Raw genomic sequence first — 18988 nt, 5'->3', positions numbered from 1 at the left:
TCCTTCAGCGAGTTGTATCTTTTTGCTGGTTGAGTGTTTGAAATATTGTGAGAACTACCGAAATATGACAGATAGACACAAAGGGAGCGAATGCTGTTGGAAAAATGGCACCAACAGACTGGCTTGACACTGTTGCCACAAACCTTCAATTTGTAAACACAATCTGCAAAGTGCAGTAAAGCAAAGCACAATAAAGTGAGTTCTTTGGTAAAGTGTCGATTCAAATTTTTTGCTTTTAAAAAATAGGGTTTTTTTTTCCAGCTTTATTGAGATATAATTGACATACAACATGGAAGTTTAAGGTATACAGTGTGATGATTTGATACACATATATACTGTGAAATGATTACAACTAGTTGACACCTCCATCACCACACAAGTTGTTTCTTTTCTTTTTTAAAAAATTATTTTATTTATTTATTTTTGGCTGTGTTGGGTCTTCGTTGCTGTGCGCGGGCTTTCTCTAGTTGCAGCGTGCGGGGGCTACTCTGTTGTGGTGCGCGGGCTTCTCATTGCGGTGGCTTCTCTTGTTGCAGAGCACGGGCTCCAGGCGTGCGGGTTTCAGTAGTTATGGCACCCAGGCTCAGTAGTTGTGGCTCGGAGGCTCTAGCGCACAGGTTCAGTAGCTGTGGCGCACGGGCTTAGTTGCTCTGTGGCACGTGGGATCTTCCTAGACCAGGGCTCAAACCTGTGTCCCCTGCATTGGCAGGCGGATTCTTAACCACTGCGCCACCAGGGAAGCCCACGAATTGTTTCTTATTGTTGAGTTTTGGGACCCTGGATAAAAGTCCTTTACCAGATATGTGATTTGTACATATCTACTTTGCTATTATTTCTGATTTGTAGCTAACTCACAAATTCCAATACCCATCCCCCCCACCTTGTTCAAATTACCTTTAATTGGGAGTTGTAAATAAACATGGTTTTCCAGAGGAAAAAAGTTATTAAAAGTACTTGGTGCATCATGTGTGCCCACTCCATTGTAGATATTATTCCTAACTCAGGCAATGGAATCACGTACGGGGCTCTCCAAAGGCTGGACGCGGGGCGGAGGGGGCGGTTGGTTGTGGTGAACAGCGATGGATTTGCTCCCTCTAGGCTCAGCTAGCTGCATGATACTACCTCCCGATCTTGCCAGGGGCCTGGGGTTTCTGAACTATCAGATTAGAGTTAAAAGATAGAAAACGCCAGGGATTAGTAGGTAGGGGTCAAAACCTTTTTTTTTTTGGCTGCACTCCGCAGCATGCAGGATCTTACTTCCCCAACCAGGGATCAAACCAGTGTCCCCAGCGGTGGAAGGGCAGTCTTAACCACTGGACCACCAGGGAAATCCTGAAACTTCTTACTCTTTATGTTCTGACACCAATTCTCTGATACCAACTGGATGTCCTACAATTCAATTCTTTTTTTAAAAAAAATTAATTTATTTATTTTTGGCTGTGTCAGGTCTTAGTTGTGGCTGGGGGCTCAGTAGTTGCGGCACGTGGGCTTAGTTGTCCTGCTGCATGTGGGATCTTAGTTCCCTGACCAGGGATCAAACCCATGTCCCCTGCAGTGGAAGGCGGATTCTTAACCACTGGACCACCAGGGAAGTCCCCCGCAATTCACTTCTGACATGAATTACCTGAGTTGGGGAAGACCCCACAAGTTAAGGAGTTCAATCACAAGTCCCGGGTCACCAGGCTACCCACACCTCTGTCTAACTTGGCTACAAATTCAGGGGTTCCCACAGCCCCCCTTCAGGTTCAATGATTTGCTAGAATGACACACAGAACTCAGGAAAGTGCAATATTTATGATTACCAATTTATTTTAAAGGCTACTTTTAAATGAACAGCTAGATGAAGACATGCGTTGGGTGGCAAGGTCTGGAAGAGTCCTGAGCCCAGGAGCTTCACCCTGACCGGTGGAGTCAGGATGCATCACCCTCCCGTTACATTAATATGTTCACCAACCTGGTGGATTAACTGCTTTCCAAGGCTGCCTACTAATCCCAGTTATGGGTGATCTCGTTTATTCAGCCATTCACATATTGATGGTAATCTACTTCGTTTCCAGGTTCTTGCCATTACAAACAAGGCTGCAGTAAATGCAGTAGAAGACTTTGAACTCATTACATTATATAATCACATGCCTTGCTTTGGGGCAGATTCCCAGGACTTGGACTGCTACATTGAAAGGTTTAATTTTTCCTGCAAGGGGTACAATTTTAACAGATAACAGAATGCTTTCCAAAAAAGAATTCATAGTAGGTGTTAGCACTTTTTTTTTTCTATTTGATTGTTATTTAAAGATTTCTCATTATCACCTTAATTTGCATTCCTCTGCTTGGGCTGTTAGTACCTTTCACGTTTTTTTGGCTGTTCGGATTTGCTCTTCTGAGACTTGCCTATTCAGTGTTTGCTCATTTTCTATTGTTTTTGTCTTTTTTCTAATTAGTTTTCAAGACTTCTTTGCATATTATAGATATTAGCTCTGTATCATATGTATGGTAAGTATATTTTCCTAATGTATTATTGTCTGTTGACTTCTATCATAGGTTTACTTTCTTTGGTAATCAAGTATATTTTTTCTTTATATTTTGAGTTTCCTGTCTTCATAAAGTCTCTACCCCTAGATGACCCTGATAATCTCCTAAATTGTATCGTGTCTGTTTTATTGTTTAGATTTAGGACTCTATACCATTTACTAGCTAAATCTTTTCCTTACTGAATTGAAATACCACCTTTTTGGTAGGTATTGTAGGGAATCTATTTCCAGACTCTATTCTGTTGCACTAATCTGTTTTTCCTACAACAATAACACATTGTTTCATTATTGTCTTTTATACTGTGTATTATCTGGAAAGGCAAGCTCCGCCATAATCTCGTTTACAAGTTTCCCCACTATTTTCAGTTATTTTATATGACTTAAAGATGATTTAATCAACCCCAACCTCGTTGGGATTCTAATCAAAATTAACTAATTTTGGAATTGACAACTTCATATTGCTTTCCACGTAAGATATGTGTACCTCCATCGGCTCAGATATCGTTCTTAATCCGTCAACAAGACTATTTCATAGCTTTTGATTTTTCCACTTTTATTTTTTTCAAAAACAGTAAGTCCCCTTTCACCTGAGTTGTCAACGGATCTGGTTTACCCAACCGCGCCAGCCCCTCCCCCGTCCCTCGGTTCTGGGTTACCAAGGGAATCGAGGATTGACGTCACCAAGGGCTTCCGCGTCGGACCCGAGGGTCGAAGGTGAAGCCAAGTGCTGAGAGGCGGTTTTGAGCCATCTACGCATGCGCGCTGCTGCTCCGTTCCCCGCGACCCTAAATCTCCTTCGGCCCGGGCTTCTGCGTCGCGACCTCTCGCTTAAACCCAGCGAAACTACTCCCCGGGGGAAGGGAGTAGAAAAAAGAATCGAACCAGCGACAGCCAATCCCATGACACTACGACGCAACCGAGTTTGACTCCATCAACTCCAGCCAATGGGAGAGCGCTTGGCCCCACACGTCACAGAGTTTGCCCCACCCTATCCCCGCCTTTCTGGACTCCGAGCTCAGTTCGCGCAGTAACAAATGAAGTGCGCGCTGCGACACCTCCCAGCTCTCCAGGCTCAGCCGCCATTTCCTCGCCTGGCCTAACGGTCCGGCCAATCCCAGCGCGCATCGAGAAGGGCTAAGGCTCCGCCAATCGGAGGCCGCCGATTTCGACCCCTTGCCTCGGCCCGGCCCAATCCAGGCTCCGGCCCCGTCGCCCCCGGCCCGCCCCCGCGGCGCCCTCTCTCCTCCCTCTTTGTGCGTCTCGCGCCGCCGCCGCCGCCCGCCGCGTGAGAGGACTGGCTCCGCGCGCTCCGCGGCAGCACAGTCAGGTCCCCTCCCCCCAGAAGATTCGCGAAGGAGAAACCGCCGCCGCCGCCGAAAAGGAGCCGCCGGTGCCGGTCCCTGGGGGGCGCCATGGCGACCGGAGCGAACGCCACGCCGCTGGGTAAGCTGGGCCTCCCTGGCCCCAAAGGGGGCTTCGAGCCGGGGCCACCGCCTGCTCCCGGGCCTGGGACGGGGCTGCTGGTGTCCGGGCCGCCGCCGCCCCCGCCCGTGGGCTCGGTGGGGGCCCTGACCGCGGCCTTCCCCTTCGCGGCGCTGCCGCCGCCGCCGCCACCGCCGCCGCCGCCCCCCCCACCTCCCCAGCAGCCGCCGCCGCCCTCCCCGGGCGCCTCGTACCCGCCGCCGCAGCCGCCCCCTCCGCCGCCGCTCTACCAGCGCGTGTCGCCACCGCAGCCGCCGCCGCCACCCCAGCCGCCGCGTCAGGACCAGCAGCCGGGCCCGGCCGGTGGCGGAGGAGGTGAGTCGGGCCGAGAGAGCGCGACAGGCGCTGCGCGGATGGGCCCGGCCGGCTGAGGGGCGCGCGGCGGCGGCGACGGCGGCTGCACGCGGCTGGGGCGCGCGCGCACGGGGAGACCCGGGCGGAGGCGCCACGGGGCGCGCGGCCGGGTTCTCGGGCCTCGAGTGCGCCCGCGCGTTAGGGGTGGGGGCCCGGCGGGAGGAAGTTTGTTGTGCGCAGGCGCAGTGTGGCGGCCGGACTTTGCGGCCAGCCTGAAAACCTGGGTGGGGGGGGGGGGGACCCCTGTTGCTCTCCGCCCCTGGTGTAGGGGAGAGGCGTGGAGGGGGTCGAGTGAGTGGATGGGGTGTTGGGTGTGCAAGTCTGGAAGGTGTGAAAGGGTCAGTTGATGACGTGGAGCGTCCTTTTCCTGGTTGTAGAAGAGTCCTAAAGGGAGAAGAGTACCCAGAGTAGCTCCTCGACTGCTACAGTAAGGCAGGGTTTTCACTACAGAGAACCAAAGAGGTTGAAAGTCTTCAGAGGATGGTTGGGTCTGATTTTTTTGTGGCTCTTTTTGGGGGAGGAAATTCTGTTCCGTTTCCTAATCTCCCTTTATCTACCTAAGAAATGTGACATGCCTTCGCCTCTTGAGGCTTTCCCCCTGGGTCTGGCCCCTGAGGAGAACACTTTTGTGTACCAAATGCTAGGGAGTTTCTGCCTGTGTACTGGAGAAGGAGGATTTGGCTTTTATATACCTTGCTCTTTGTTGAATTTTTGATACAAATTTTAGATACTAAGTGTCCAACTGGCCAGGAAAATTGAATGCTGATCTTGACTAAATTTCTGAGGAAAAAGTGATTTTGCTGAAGAATCCAGGTTTTTCACGTAGTAACTATAGGTTTAGTTGTGTTTTGGCCCCTTTAGACAGGTGACTGATGGGGAGGTGGGAGGAGCCAGCAGGTCCCAATATTGCTTTACAGGCTTGTCTGAATGTTTAGTCTACTCTTATCTCCTCTGGGGCTGTTAAGGTGTTTATGGACAACCACGTAGTATATTATCTTCTCAGTATTTTATTTTACTACTTGAAACTTTATGCATTGAGATTTGTTACCTTGTTTACGTACTTCACAGAATTTCTGTGGACAAAAATTACAAATGTGAAATATTAACTTTTCAGACCCAGGTCCAGGTCCCCTTCTAGTGGCCATGTCTCTTGACTCCTCAGGTTTGTGTTCCATTCTTTGCCATTTCCATTTTAGGTCAAGCTCTCAGTTTCACAGTCTGCTGAGGTTGTGTGTAATAATCATAAGTATCCTAAACTTCTTTTGGTAGTTACTCTGCTGGTTTATATTTGCATCTGATGAACTTTATTTCTTTTAGACTTCCCCAGTAAGAAGCGGAAGAGGAGCCGCTGGAACCAAGACACAATGGAACAGAAGACGGTGATTCCAGGAATGCCTACAGTTATCCCCCCTGGACTTACTCGGGAACAAGAAAGAGCTTATATAGGTAAATACACGTTCTGCACCCAAATGCATTTTCGGATTGTTACTATTCTGAGCAACATTTTATCTGTTGAAAGTTTGGGACTTTAAAGTTTTCTCTTTTTTGAGAGGAGGTATGGTCAGGTGTACTTGCGACTTTGGTATAATCTATCAGTTTTTGCTCTGTGAGTCCTGCATTTGTAGCTCCTTGTTTTGGTCTGTTGGTAACAGCAGTGTTCTCCATGAGTGCCAGGAGGGTAGAGGGGCCCACTTAGTGAGAATAGTCCCCAGTCCAGCACCCCACCCCACCCTTTTCAGCTGCTGTTCATTGCCAGTTGATGAGGTGAGTGTTTTATGCCTCTCTGGACACGGCCCCAGTGGAGAACACTGCAGGTATTGTAAACCGAGTACCTTTTTCACAGCATGGCCTTTCACCATAATTTCATATTTCTCCCTTCCCTAAAATGTGGTCTTTTATTTTTTATAGGTACTTTCTAAAAGGGAAAAAAAAGCTCAGTTTAATCAAAAAGTGGTTCTGAAAGTGTGTTTACAGTGCACCCCTTTTTTACCATTTTGATGAATTTAACCTTTCCTTTAGCATCTTTTCTGGTTTGGTCTTTTGTGGAGAGCTGTCTTGAAATGAGGGCTCTTGTGTTTATTACTAAAGAACTCTGCAGGGAAAGGGATACTGCTTGGATATGGAGTAATGAGGTGATTAGGATAAAAGATCTTAACTGTTGAGAAATTTTGAGAGGTAAGAATGTCCACAGTAGAAACGAAATTAACCTCAAAATTACCTTTTTTTTAAATACTAGGTTATTAATGCAAGTTTTACCTTTATTTATGTAATTGTGCAGCTGTCTCAAAAAAGTTCACTTGATAAACATCTCCTACTAACCAAATAAACATCCCCTTTGGAGTAAATTAGGGCAGACGCCTCCTAGACCCATGAGGATGAGGTTGTGGCCTTCACGAATAAAAAACTTCAAGGCCGTTGTTGTTCTTGAGGATCTTAATCTCTTGTGTTTCTAGATTGCTGAGAATTTTGAGGTGTTGGAATTGTCTATCTCTTTTTTACAATACTAATAATTCTTCTTTCCCCACTGTTCAGTCTATTCCCACCCATCCCTTTATGTCTCATATTTGACTGGTCTGGGTCTTGATAACCTTATGAAAATGTTCCTAGTGGAGTGATATCCCAAGGACACAAGCAGATGTAGAAAATGGGAAAAACAAACTCATTCTTTACATCTCCAGCTCTCTTCCCTTGGAGGGAGTTAATGCTCTGGGCCCTAAGGGCTATTTATAATCAAAGTAGAGAGAATCAGAGCCTAGGCTATTGTAGGTCTCTGCTCCAAGGAAGATAGCAGCCTTTTGATTTAAGTGCCAGCAATTTTCCTTAGATCAGATCCCACACCCCTACAGTCCAGTTAAGATGACTGCCTATCTCCGTGAAGGTGACTTTCACCTTGAGCTGTTGAGCTAATACTTGACTGCCAAGTCAGAACTTTTCTGGCATAAAAGAGCTTAGGGGCCCATGTGTGTCTTACTGCATTTCTGTCTTTCATGGTACATGCTGCCCTGTACAGAATGCCCCCAATATCTTCTCTTGATATTAATGTGGATTTTCATTTCTTCAGAGTTTGAGTGGCTGTGTGATATATCCCTGTGGGATGTATTTAAAATTAGAAGGGTGTCTGGGGTTAGACATGCATTAATTCTCGGAGCCAACTCAACTTTAACCCAACCCAGTAAAACTTGCCCTTATTTAGAAGTATCTGTTTAGAACACTCAGATGCTACAAAGGTAAGAAACAGGTGGTCTTCAGCATGCCGAAGAAAGTGGTCTGGCTCTGCAGTGCCATTGTCTTGAGAAATCATCTGGGTAATATTCCCCTGGAATCACTGAACTTTTGTGAAACCCTCATCTCTCTTTTTCACATACAGCCTCATTTGTCAAGGTCTGAGGGCCACACATACTGTCTTTGACCAATACTTTTCATCCTCTGCACCCCTACTTTTACTCCCCACATAAGGAACAAGTCTAAAAACAGACTTCTTGCATCTTAACGGTTACTGGTTTATTAAGGTATATGGATTGTCATAAAATTTGAATAAAAAACAACAGGTATTGGGAGATCCTTTGGATCTGGTTTTACACAAAGAGTATGTACAAACTTATATGAGATTGTTGAATTGGTTATTAAATGTCTTATTTAAGGAATTTTAAGTCTGGTATCAATGAAAATGATCTTTGCTTAACTGGTGTTTTTCCTTGTCCCATGTTAATTGAGTCTCATTTTGGGTTATGTTTAATATTTAATGAAGGAAAAATAAACTAAGAGTCTTGCACTCAAGAATGTAATTTGATGGGAATAGGATATTGGTGATAACGTGGTTTAGTTCTGGGTACCAATTGTATAGCAAGCCTTGGTGGGGAGGGAGAGGTGAAACACCTCCTAATAATTGCTTTGATGTTAGCCTTAGCCAACAGTCTATACTGCTAACCCCTCTTCCAACAAATTGTTTGCTTCCTTAAGTGATAACCATTTTGAAGTGAAAGATACTTATAGATGTAAATGGACTCCTGCCAATAGGTGGTTGGGGGTTTTTGCCTCAATGTGTTCACTGATCAGTCGTCCCTTTCAAAGTCTCCGAGTTCTTCATGCTTGTTGTTGAGATTTGAGATGTTTTTTGGTAACATTGTCTTTTTTCCATCCTTTTTTTTTCTTTCCTAACCTGGTTTCTTCCAGTGCAACTGCAGATAGAAGACCTGACTCGTAAACTGCGCACAGGAGACCTGGGCATCCCCCCTAACCCTGAGGACAGGTTGGGAAACAGTTTTAACCAGCTGACAGTAACGCTTTTACCTTTTTCTCAATACATTTTACTGGTGGCAACATGTTGTGTCAGTTCAATAAAATCCTAGTAAGAAGACTGGTACTGTGACCATTCTGGGAACTAGAGTGTAAATTAGCAGTATATATGGTCAGTCATCAGTTAGAAAATTGGAATGAAATTTAATTACTAGCAGAATCGAAAGTTAACAGGAAAACGGACAACCGGTTTTCATTTGGTAAGCATGTAGGTTTTTTAACCTGATTTACCCACCGGTAGGGACAGTGAGGTGGCCCGTTAACCAGCCATTTCAGTACCTGCTTTGGCTGAGAGCCCAGGTGTAAAGTTTTCCTCACAGATACTACACAATGTAGGGAATAAGAATATTTTTGAGCATCACTGAATCTGAGTAGGCCAGAAATTCATTCTGGTCAGCTCATTGCTGCAGTCTCCTGCTCATGGTTTTGACATGGTTTTAAAATAGACAAGATTCTAACCAACTTCCTTCACTGCCAGTTAATTTTCAGCCTTGGCCATTGCCTGGGGTGTTGGGAGGGGCCAGAATATTCTCACCTGTTTTGGGAAGGCAAGCAACCAACCCTAAATTACTTTTTTTTTTTTTTTTTTTAAAGGGAGTGTGGTCTTCAAACAGCTGTGGTCTTGTCATTTCAGTTTATAATTTCTCTCACCTCTGAAAAGTAAAAAGTCTAAAAAGTCTGAGGGAAATGAACTTTTTAAACAGGAATTTTATTCGCAGGCTGATATTTGAGCAGCTAAAATCTGGTCATCTGGTCCATTTAATAGAAGGGCAGTACGCCTCCCTCTCTGAAATTTCTCTTAGTGCATGCAGCATAGTTCAAAACACTTTGCTTAAAAAAAGTAGTGTTTTTGGCTTTTGTAACCCATTTTAATAACTTGTTAAATCAGGAAGATGATGTAATGGTTTTAGAAGCCACTCAGTTAAGCATCTTTCTGCTGCCCTTTGTCAGGAAACAAATTAACTTATTTCTCCATATTGACGCTTTTAATTTTATTTAATTAAATTTATTATTTTTTCACCAGTAGATTTTGGTTGGAGGGTTGTATTATGTTTTATATTTTGACTTTTTTAAGATTTGAATTATAGGTTGTAGACCACAACTGTTAGTGCCTTTTTGGCCTTTTTCCCTTTAATGACATGTCTACAGGTTACCAGGCAATTCCTCAAAAAGTTGAATTTTTAACAAACCTTCTTTGCTTCCTGGAGAATTTGGATTAGAAACTAGATGATCTATAATACAGTGCCTATTCAAAGCGAAGAAGTTGGGCCAATCTGACCTCTAGAATATTGGCTTTTGCCTTTCACTTCCACAATTTGGAAAGAGGTTCACTGTTGCAGGACCTTTAAATGACCAATTTGGTGCTGGTAAAACTGGTGATTAGCCAGAAATGCTTAATTCTAGACAGCTATGAATGAGGTGGGAATTAGAAACGTCAAGCATGTTAGAAATAAAAACAGAGCAGAGTTTTTTTTTCTCCCTTGTATTCAGTTTGAAAGAGGCCCTAATTAATGCCTGATGGTTTTGCTTTGAAAGAACCCAGGTTGGAGGGAAATGCTATGAGTTTCTTACTTAAGATTATTTCTTAAGAAGGTGTATTCTCAATATGAAGCCACTTTATGCCATTTTGATTTTGCTCAAGTTGCACAGTTAAAAATGTTTTAAAATCTCTTATAGACTTAAATGTATAAGATGATAGTCTAATAAGCTGGGGTATGTTTGTTTTTGTTCACTATTACTGGATTGTGCTAACAGTTTATACAAATGCTAGAAACGGAGGTGTCATTTAGCCGTCATTAGCCATGAACAAACCTGACCTTTTATTCCATCGTGTGTGTAACGTGGTATGACATGGTTCCCTTTAGGCTGAAGACAGTGGGAGCAGCCGAGTTCAGTCCTTGCTCTCCAACTAGGCAAGGTTCTCTCAACTAAACCAAGGGTATAGGAGTCTTGACTACTTTCAGGATGTTTTTAAAATAACCTGATCCACATGGTCTCTTCCCTTCTTGCAGCTGCTACTAAATTTTCATTCAGAATATCAAGCTATGGTCCTTTTTGTAATCTTAACTCAGAATTCTAGGAGTGTAACTTTTCTTTTTTCTTTTTTTTTTTTTTTTTAATTACCGCAAAATCCAGCTGTGGTAAACTGACCATTTTATCGTTACTATTTTTTACTTGTAGCAACAGCATTTTACTCCTTAAAAAAAGAGAGAGAGAAAATCTGCTTTCTGGACTTGTAAACTCTGGTGGAGAATCATAGGTTTTCCCCTTGCTGTTTGCAGGTTCAGACCCTAGACAAGTACTTGACCAAATCTGCATTTGCAGCCTCTCACAGAAGCTGCTTTAGCAATTTAACGGTTTTCTCTACCCAGACTCCCCAACCTCGAACAGCCAGAAAACAGGTTGACTCCTGGGCCTTGGACACAGCCAGCCAGGCCATTGAAGGAAAAGCAGAGACGAAGCCTTGAACCATCTCTCTCCATTGTGGGGGCCAAGTAGCTGCAGTAGCCTTGAGTCCCAGTTGCATTGGGTTAAAGAGCTCATACTTACTATGTGGTAGGGGTACAGACTCTCTTCCTGATAGGGCATGAGCTCTGCAAGAGTAAACGTTTTGCCTAAACTTCGGGTTTCCGTGGTTCATAAAGTTGTAATGTTAATTTTTTTTCAAATGAAAGCAAATTCATATTTGGCAAGAAGACTCCAGAGGATGATACTGTCCTTGCCATTTACAATCTAGATATTTCCCCCCAGAAGGACAGACTTTTTTTCCTCTCTTCACTTTTAGAAGCAAAACTACTTTTTTCTTTCTCACACACACCCCAGTCCCCCTAATGCTAAGCCAGCTTCCACCTCCCCATTCCACACGATCGTGAATAGCACACGTTATGGTCGGTTCCTCCGAAGAGTGTTGAGTTAGGGTCTGAGAGGCAGAGGGGCTGGGGAAGACTTATTTTAGCCCATGTGGGAATGAGAGAAAAGTGAAGGCAGAACAGTGATGGTGGTCTGTTTCCCACAGGTCCCCTTCCCCTGAGCCCATCTACAATAGCGAGGGGAAGCGGCTTAACACTCGTGAGTTCCGCACCCGCAAAAAGCTTGAAGAGGAGCGGCATAACCTCATCACGGAAATGGTTGCCCTCAACCCTGATTTCAAGCCACCTGCAGATTACAAGTAAGCGGGGGCCAGGTGATCTGGGACAAGGACACCTGTGGATTAGGTGTGGTCTGGTAGAGCAATTTTGGTACTAACCTCTTACTCCTTACCCCCAGTCACCTGTAATTAACATGTGGTGTCAAGGTTTAGTTCTAGAAGAGCTCTCTATTTGTGTTATCTTGGAAGTGTGCAGAGTCTATGAGTCTTTTCTTTCTTAGACCTCCAGCAACACGTGTGAGCGATAAAGTAATGATTCCACAAGATGAGTATCCAGAAATCAACTTTGTGGGGCTGCTGATTGGGCCCAGGTGAGTAACTACTATCCTCTGGAATATAGAATTCCTAAGGACCTGGGAGATGTATCTGTCTTCTGCCTACTTGGGTGCCACTGGTGGCTTATTTTCGTGTTTCGGGTAGGATGTTCACTTTGGCTGAGTGCATGCCTTTGTGTGAGAAAATCTCTTTAACTTCCCCGTTTCACCGCAGAGAAGTCAAATCTTGAGGGTTGCTGTGTCTGTGACCTTAACTTAGAGATCATGGAGCTCTTGGTGGGAAAATCCCATTCCCTGCACTCACGGTTTCCTTCCAGTGCCCAGCGAACCACTCTGGCGTGTGAATTTGCGTGTCAGGTATGACAGCGGTCTTTTCTGCCTTTGACAGAGGGAACACCTTGAAGAACATAGAGAAGGAGTGTAATGCCAAGATCATGATCCGGGGGAAAGGCTCTGTGAAAGAAGGGAAAGTCGGGCGCAAAGATGGCCAGATGCTGCCAGGAGAAGATGAGCCGCTTCATGCCCTGGTTACTGCCAATACCATGGAGAATGTGAAGAAAGCAGTAGAACAGGTGAGGGAGCCAGAAAGGAAGTCTCTAGCCAGAATTCTAGGTGGTAGTCCCAGGACTTATATAACTGTGCCCGTTGCATCTCCACCAGATAAGAAACATCCTGAAGCAGGGTATCGAGACTCCTGAGGACCAGAACGATCTACGGAAGATGCAGCTTCGAGAGTTGGCTCGTTTGAATGGGACCCTTCGGGAAGATGATAACAGGTATGTATGTGATCAGTTGAGAGGGGAGTGCACAGAGACCTGAAGAACCTATGGAGGAAGGGTGATTGGCCATAGCCCTTCAGGTGACTTTTTTCTCTCAACAGGATCTTAAGACCCTGGCAGAGCTCGGAGACCCGCAGCATTACCAATACCACAGTGTGTACCAAGTGTGGAGGGGCTGGCCACATTGCTTCCGATTGCAAATTCCAAAGGTGAGGGTTTCCTGGTAGCCCGTGGAATACAGGACAGTTCCTGTTAACCTGCAGACCCAAGAGAAGCTTTCTTTCTGTGAATGTGGTCTGTAATGGTGTGATTTAAAGCCCAGGATGATTTAGAAACAGCTGATGCAGAACATCCCTGTTTTATTGCTTATCTTGAGCCCAGGGAAACTGGAAAACTTCCCTTCTGGGTATAGGTGTTTTCACAGTGGCTTAATGTTAACTGCCATTTGCTGCTTAAGATTGGTACAAGAAGACAGCAATCCTGTGGAGTTTTGACCAGTTGTGAACCAGCATTTGATAGCAAGGTTTTTCTACTTTGGGTGGCAAATATAAAAAGCTTTGTTAAGGAAGTTCTGGCAGTTGCTCCGGTCTTGCATAGATTTTCCTTCCCTCAAACCTGGAATGTAGAAATTGATGAAACTTGCTGTTTTGGAAAAACCTGCGCTTTCCTGGCTGGCGTGGTTGGCTCTGGTCTGGTGCTTCCTGTCTCCTCTCTTCTTGCCCTAAGGGTCTCTGCTGTGGCAGAGGTACATGTGGTAATCCCAGTTGCAGAGCTGGGCATGGAACTGAAGCGCTGATGAGACTCTTCTGAGGAAGGGGTCAGAAAGGGTGACTGAATTCCTCAGAACTTCCTCTGTGTAAATTTCTTACAGTAAAGGTTTCTATCTTAAGGAATTTTTTTCCTTTTCTCTCTTTGTGTCCCCCACCCCACCTTCAGGCCTGGTGACCCCCAGTCAGCTCAGGATAAAGCGCGGATGGATAAAGAATACTTGTCCCTCATGGCTGAACTGGGGGAGGCACCTGTGCCCGCATCTGTGGGCTCCACCTCTGGGCCCGCCACCACACCCCTGGCCAGTGCACCTCGGCCCGCTGCTCCCGCCAACAATCCACCTCCGCCGGTGAGCTTCAAGGGCTGGTTCTCGTAGCCTGGCCCCCCTTGTCTTTCGAAGAGACTGGGGGGACGTGGCCAGGTGCTTTGGGAAGAACAGGTGGACATGGGCGGCAACATTGTTCTTTCGGGACGTCAGGAATGTTTGGGGACCTCTCAGTTTGGGGAAGATCTTGTCCTTGTGTCCTGGTCCTGTGGCATAGCCGAAAGAACAGTGTTGCCACCAGGGGGAGCAGGCAGGGACGCTGGCGGGAAATGCTCTCACGTAGTCTCTCATGTCCACTACCCAGAGCCGCCCACCCTGGATGAATTCTGGCCCGTCAGAGAGTCGGCCCTACCATGGCATGCACGGAGGTGGCCCTGGTGGGCCCGGAGGTGGCCCGCACAGCTTCCCACACCCGTTACCCAGCCTGACGGGCGGGCACGGTGGACATCCCATGCAGCACAACCCGAATGGACCCCCTCCTCCTTGGATGCAGCCGCCGCCACCACCGATGAACCAGGGCCCCCACCCACCTGGGCACCATGGCCCTCCTCCAATGGGTAAGTAAGTGTCAGACCAGAAACCTTGGGGCTTTGGGATAAGCAAGGGTTTGTATCGTCACTGCACACTGGAAGCAGGTCTCGGAGCGGTCGGGTATTGGTACTGAGTCTCTTGCCGAGGCTTGGGCTCCAGGTCAGGAAGAAGGTTCCATCCTGGTTCAGGGAGGGACTTGTGTGTGGGGTAGGCACAAGCCTACTGCTTAGGGGCGGAGTCTCAGAACTGCCCTTGTGAGGATAGTGATCGCAAGCTGTGCGGCTAAGCTCTTGGTGGGGCGGCGTCTTCCCTGGCCAGTTCCAATGTCCTGCTAAGTTCCTGCTCTTTCCTTCCATCAAGATCAGTACCTGGGAAGTACGCCTGTGGGCTCTGGGGTCTATCGCCTGCATCAAGGAAAAGGTAATGGAGCCTGGCCATTTGCTCACTTTGGGGTGTCCCGTCCCAGGCCTGGGAGTGAGTGGGGGCTCTGTCACAAATCCCTCTCCTCTCCTGAGGCCTCACCCTTGTGTCCACCTGCCTGCAGGTATGATGCCGCCGCCGCCTATGGGCATGATGCCGCCGCCGCCGCCGCCTCCCAGTGGGCAGCCTCCACCCCCTCCCTCTGGTCCTCTTCCCCCATGGCAGCAGCAGCAGCAGCAGCCTCCGCCACCCCCTCCGCCCAGCAGCAGTATGGCTTCCAGTACCCCTTTGCCATGGCAGCAAAGTGAGTGGAATATTTTGGGCTTGTGGGGGTGGGTGGGATTGCGGGGGAGGGGGATGAGAGGAGTGAGAGACCCTTGCAGACGGGCAGGCAGACACCTTGGGGTGAGACTCTGGTCTCTGCTGCAGGGTAAACAGAAGGGCCTTGTGGACCCTGGGGGCCTCGGGGAGGAGAGCTGATGTTCGGTGTGGTTGTGTCTGGGGAGAGGTTCGTGGGGGCCTGGAGGGGAGCTGCCATCATAGGTAGGGTGCCAGAAGTCTGGGCTCTCTGCCGAGTGAGCTGCTGGCTGGCCCAAGCCTATGCGTTAGGCCCGGGTTGGGGGTGGTGCATGCCTGCTCTGGAGAGGGATGTGATTGGGGCCTGAGAGACTGCGGGGATGGGATCGGGATCTGTCAGCGGGGAGAGTAGCTGTGGCCTTGAGGTTGAATGTGCCGTTCGGTGGTGGCGGCGGATGGGCGGAGGGATGTCAGAGCCGGTTCTTGTGTCTGGTACCTTCCCCTCAGCCCTTCCAGGGGCATTGGTGACAAAGGGCTTACTCTGTTAAGCCTAGAGACCTTGAGGCTGACCCCAGGGTAGTCCTGCCCACCCCTCCACCCCCATCGCCAGGACAGCCCCGCCCGCCCGCCCCCCACCACCGTACCGCATGCCAAGCAAGGAGCAGGCGTCCCTCGCCCCCCCATCCCAAGGCAGCAGCCGCAGAGAGCCGCGGTGTGCCCCCGCGCGTGTGACCTTGGGCTTCTTTACCACCCCAGATACGACGACTACCACCACGAGCGCTGGCACAGGGTCCATCCCGCCATGGCAACAGCAGCAGGCGGCTGCCGCAGCTTCTCCAGGAGCCCCTCAGATGCAAGGCAACCCCACTATGGTGCCCCTGCCCCCAGGGGTCCAGCCGCCTCTGCCGCCCGGGGCCCCTCCCCCTCCGCCGCCTCCGCCGCCTGGTTCCGCCGGCATGATGTATGCCCCGCCCCCTCCTCCTCCGCCTCCCATGGACCCTTCTAACTTTGTCACCATGATGGGCATGGGGGTGGCGGGCATGCCACCCTTCGGGATGCCTCCAGCTCCCCCACCGCCTCCACCACAGAACTAGACTCGGTTTTTTAAGAAAATATATATTATATATAGAGAGAATTGGTCTCGTTTAAACACACGCCGAACCTCACCATATGGAGCCAGACATTGGGACGCACGCATGTGATTGTGTGCACGCATGTGTGTGTGTGCACGCACCGGGCTGGGCCAAGCGACTGAGGCCTCACTTAGGAACGGGCAGGTGGTAGTAGGGGCGCCAGCTTGGGCTCTCCTGGCGCCCCGTAGCATCGAGTGTCTTCTTTGTCTTCTTTCTCTCCTCACCCAAATCCCTTTGCCTCTCCCCAAACCGGGCCGCCAGGATCCCTCCCCGCGGCGGCGATGGCCCGAGCCATGAGAGTGAGGACTTTCCGCGCCCATTGGTGACCCTTCCAGGCAGACAGCCTCAGCAGCGCCCCTGGTGGACAGGATGGTTCGGCAAAGCAGCCTGAGTTATTTTTATGGACGGAATCGGAACACGCTGGCTCCATATTGTGAAATTTTTTATTAAATTTTTCTTTTTCCTTTATTATTTCCTTATCTTTTCCTTTCTTCAGACTCCGTCCAAGGAGATGCTCTCCCCGGTCTTCTGCTGCAATTAGATTTCTTTCCCTTTTCTCATTCCTCGTTCTTCTCTTTCTAAGGAGAGGGGAACAAATGGTTTTTAGGCAAAGGCTTTTGGCCATCAATGTCAGGCTAGTGGGGGGTTCCTTTGGTTCTAAGATTTTCAAGGTGCCATAGTCGCCCTGAGATTTTTTTTTTCCTAATTTTAAGCGTGGGGTTTTGTCTGCCACCTTTGTAGACTAGCAGGTTGACCCCCATGTCCAGGGTCCATATCCGTCCTGGCATCCCTGCCAGTAGTTGGGGCCGCCTACGCCGCCGTGGGCTTGTCTGCCAGCCAGGAGCGCCCTTTCCACGCCCCTGAGCACCTGAGCTGCCTCAGATTTCATTTGTTCCTCTCTTTCCTGGAAGGCTTCCTTTTCAAATTTATTTTAGTCCCAAATGTCAGTGTTTTGCAGTGTCTAGGGGTTTGAGCCCCTTGTTTTCCGTTCTGCTTCCTTTTTTTCCTCCTTCCTCTTCATGGAGTGATTATGTTGACAATAATGTATAATGCGCGTTCTCTTCACTGGTTTATCTGCAGAAATTTCTCTGGGCTTTTTTTTTTTTTTTTTTGGTGTATGATTCAACACTGCGTTAAAGGGGGATGTTCATTGAATAAAAGAGCAGTGTGGTTTTCTGGGTCTGTTTATTTCCTTTTCTTTTAAATCCCCTCTGCCACCATCAGCACCAGCACCAGTTACCTTACCTGCGTTCAGCTCCTGGCCGCACTTGTCGTTTTCTTCCTGGAGAGCCTCTGGGACCTTGCTGAAGGAAGCCCCCTGTCTACCTCCCTGTGCAGTTTCGCTGGGGGAAGCTGGTGTGTGGGTGGCCCCACCTCCTCCCTCTGCCTTCGTAGTTAATGGCTGAGAACCTGGTGACCCCCTCCCTGGTCTCTGTCCTTTCAAAGGCCTTTCCCTGGGGTTTGGACCTCCACATGCAATGAGCTCCAGTTGTGATTTGTGCCTGGAAGCTGCCACCTGACTGTGAGGTCCTGGGCCTAGGGAGGCATCGGCACTAAAGGTCAAGCCAACTAATCCTGCCTGTCAGGCTCAGAGCTGCTAAAATTAAAACCGCCAAGTGGCTTTTTCTGTCTCTGCTGGTGACTCGCCGCCTGCCAGCACTGCAGGCTTCGGGGAGAGGTGGGGCAGGAGAAGGGGCCCCACCTTGTGCTTTGTAAGCACTTCGCAGAGGGTCTCAGGCTGTTTTGGTCTTTCGTGTCTGGGGTAGTAGATAGGGCCCATGGTGGCACTAGAAAAATCCATCTCAGGACATAACATGGGGCAGTGAGGGTCTTGTTCAGCTGCTGCTGCTTTGCTACAGTTCCCCTGGGGAGAGTTGCGCTGGGGCCTGCCTTTTCCCACTAGCTTTCCTTCCTTCCGGGAGGCTGAGGGACAGCAAGCTCCTGTTGCCCACGGCTCCTGGCCAGTGGGGACAACACAGTGCTGGCCCGGGCTGCTTTCCAGCTTCAGGCTGGGGCTGGCCGCTGCTGTTTTATCTGGAGCAGAGCCTGGGTATCTGGGCCCCATCCAGGGTGCCTGTGTTTGCGGTAGGCCCGCGGGGGTTAATGAAGCCTCAGAACCCAGACCTGTTCCCTGGGTCTCCCTAAGCAAGCCCTGAACTTCAGTTGACTGAAAGGGAGCAGGGAGATCTTTTCTCTTTGTCCTTAGCTGACAGAATGGGGGCAGGGCCTGGGGCCTGGCAACCCTCTTTGACCTCGGCTTCATCTCATTGCTTCCCCCCACAAGCTTGGTTTCCCTGGTGGGCTCATTGGGCAGTTAATTAGCTCTTTGAAGCTCTGGAAGAGGCAAAGTGGCGCTATGTGGGTTTTAGAAATAAAATCAATAAATGACTTAACCACAGCCCAGCTATCTCCGTTTCTCTCCCCTGGGGCCAGCTCCATTCCTGTGCTCACTCCCTTTCTGCTCCCTGCCGTCAGCTTTTGTTAAGGTTTTGGAGGGTAACGAAGTGGCTGAAGGAGGCATCAGTGTCGGCCTTTCTCCAAGCAGCTCAAGGCCCTGAAATGGACAAGAGACAGCAGGAAGGCTTGGCCCTCGGAACCACAGCAAGCACCTGCCTTTGTGGTGGAACTGGAGGGAGAAGTGCTCTCCCACCC

At 48.6% G+C, this 18988-nt stretch overlaps 1 protein-coding gene and 1 long non-coding RNA gene across 22 annotated transcripts in view; one reads left to right on the top strand and one right to left on the bottom strand.

The window, feature by feature from the left end:
• LOC309668086 overlaps positions 1-18988 on the bottom strand; it is a 217791-nt gene that overhangs the window by 86724 nt on the left and 112079 nt on the right. The window lies entirely within an intron of this gene.
• Positions 3542-17512, top strand: SF1 (splicing factor 1). Of its 21 annotated transcripts, XM_082477342.1 has the most exons (15): positions 3546-3971; positions 5479-5526; positions 5682-5810; positions 8538-8613; positions 11677-11829; positions 12030-12119; positions 12472-12655; positions 12744-12859; positions 12964-13071; positions 13799-13979; positions 14239-14516; positions 14847-14906; positions 15031-15210; positions 15960-16164; positions 16598-17512. In XM_082477342.1, the coding sequence occupies exons 1-15, from the start codon at positions 3941-3943 to the stop codon at positions 16631-16633; spliced, it is 1875 nt and encodes a 624-aa protein (XP_082333468.1). In that variant the 5' UTR covers positions 3546-3940; the 3' UTR covers positions 16634-17512. The 21 variants fall into 21 exon arrangements, with proteins under 21 accessions (XP_082333477.1, XP_082333480.1, XP_082333466.1 ...); XM_082477351.1 differs by lacking the exon at positions 5479-5526 and having other exon boundaries at positions 3542-4325; positions 14239-14512; XM_082477356.1 differs by having other exon boundaries at positions 3547-3971; positions 14260-14512; positions 15960-17512.

The sequence above is a fragment of the Balaenoptera physalus genome (assembly GCF_965194825.1).
Source record: "Balaenoptera physalus genome assembly, chromosome: 10".
In the NCBI taxonomy this organism is placed as follows: Eukaryota; Metazoa; Chordata; class Mammalia; order Artiodactyla; family Balaenopteridae; genus Balaenoptera; species Balaenoptera physalus.
This window is presented reverse-complemented; position numbering and strand designations above follow the sequence as displayed.

Excerpts from the sequence above, each read along its gene's own strand:
- SF1 (XM_082477340.1), top strand. The coding sequence starts at position 3,941 with ATGGCGACCGGAGCGAACGCCACGCCGCTGGGTAAGCTGGGCCTCCCT. Across the intron at positions 12,656-12,743 it reads TGAAGAAAGCAGTAGAACAG|ATAAGAAACATCCTGAAGCA; the intron begins GTGAGGGAGCCA and ends CATCTCCACCAG. Across the intron at positions 14,513-14,846 it reads CCATGGCCCTCCTCCAATGG|ATCAGTACCTGGGAAGTACG; the intron begins GTAAGTAAGTGT and ends CCTTCCATCAAG.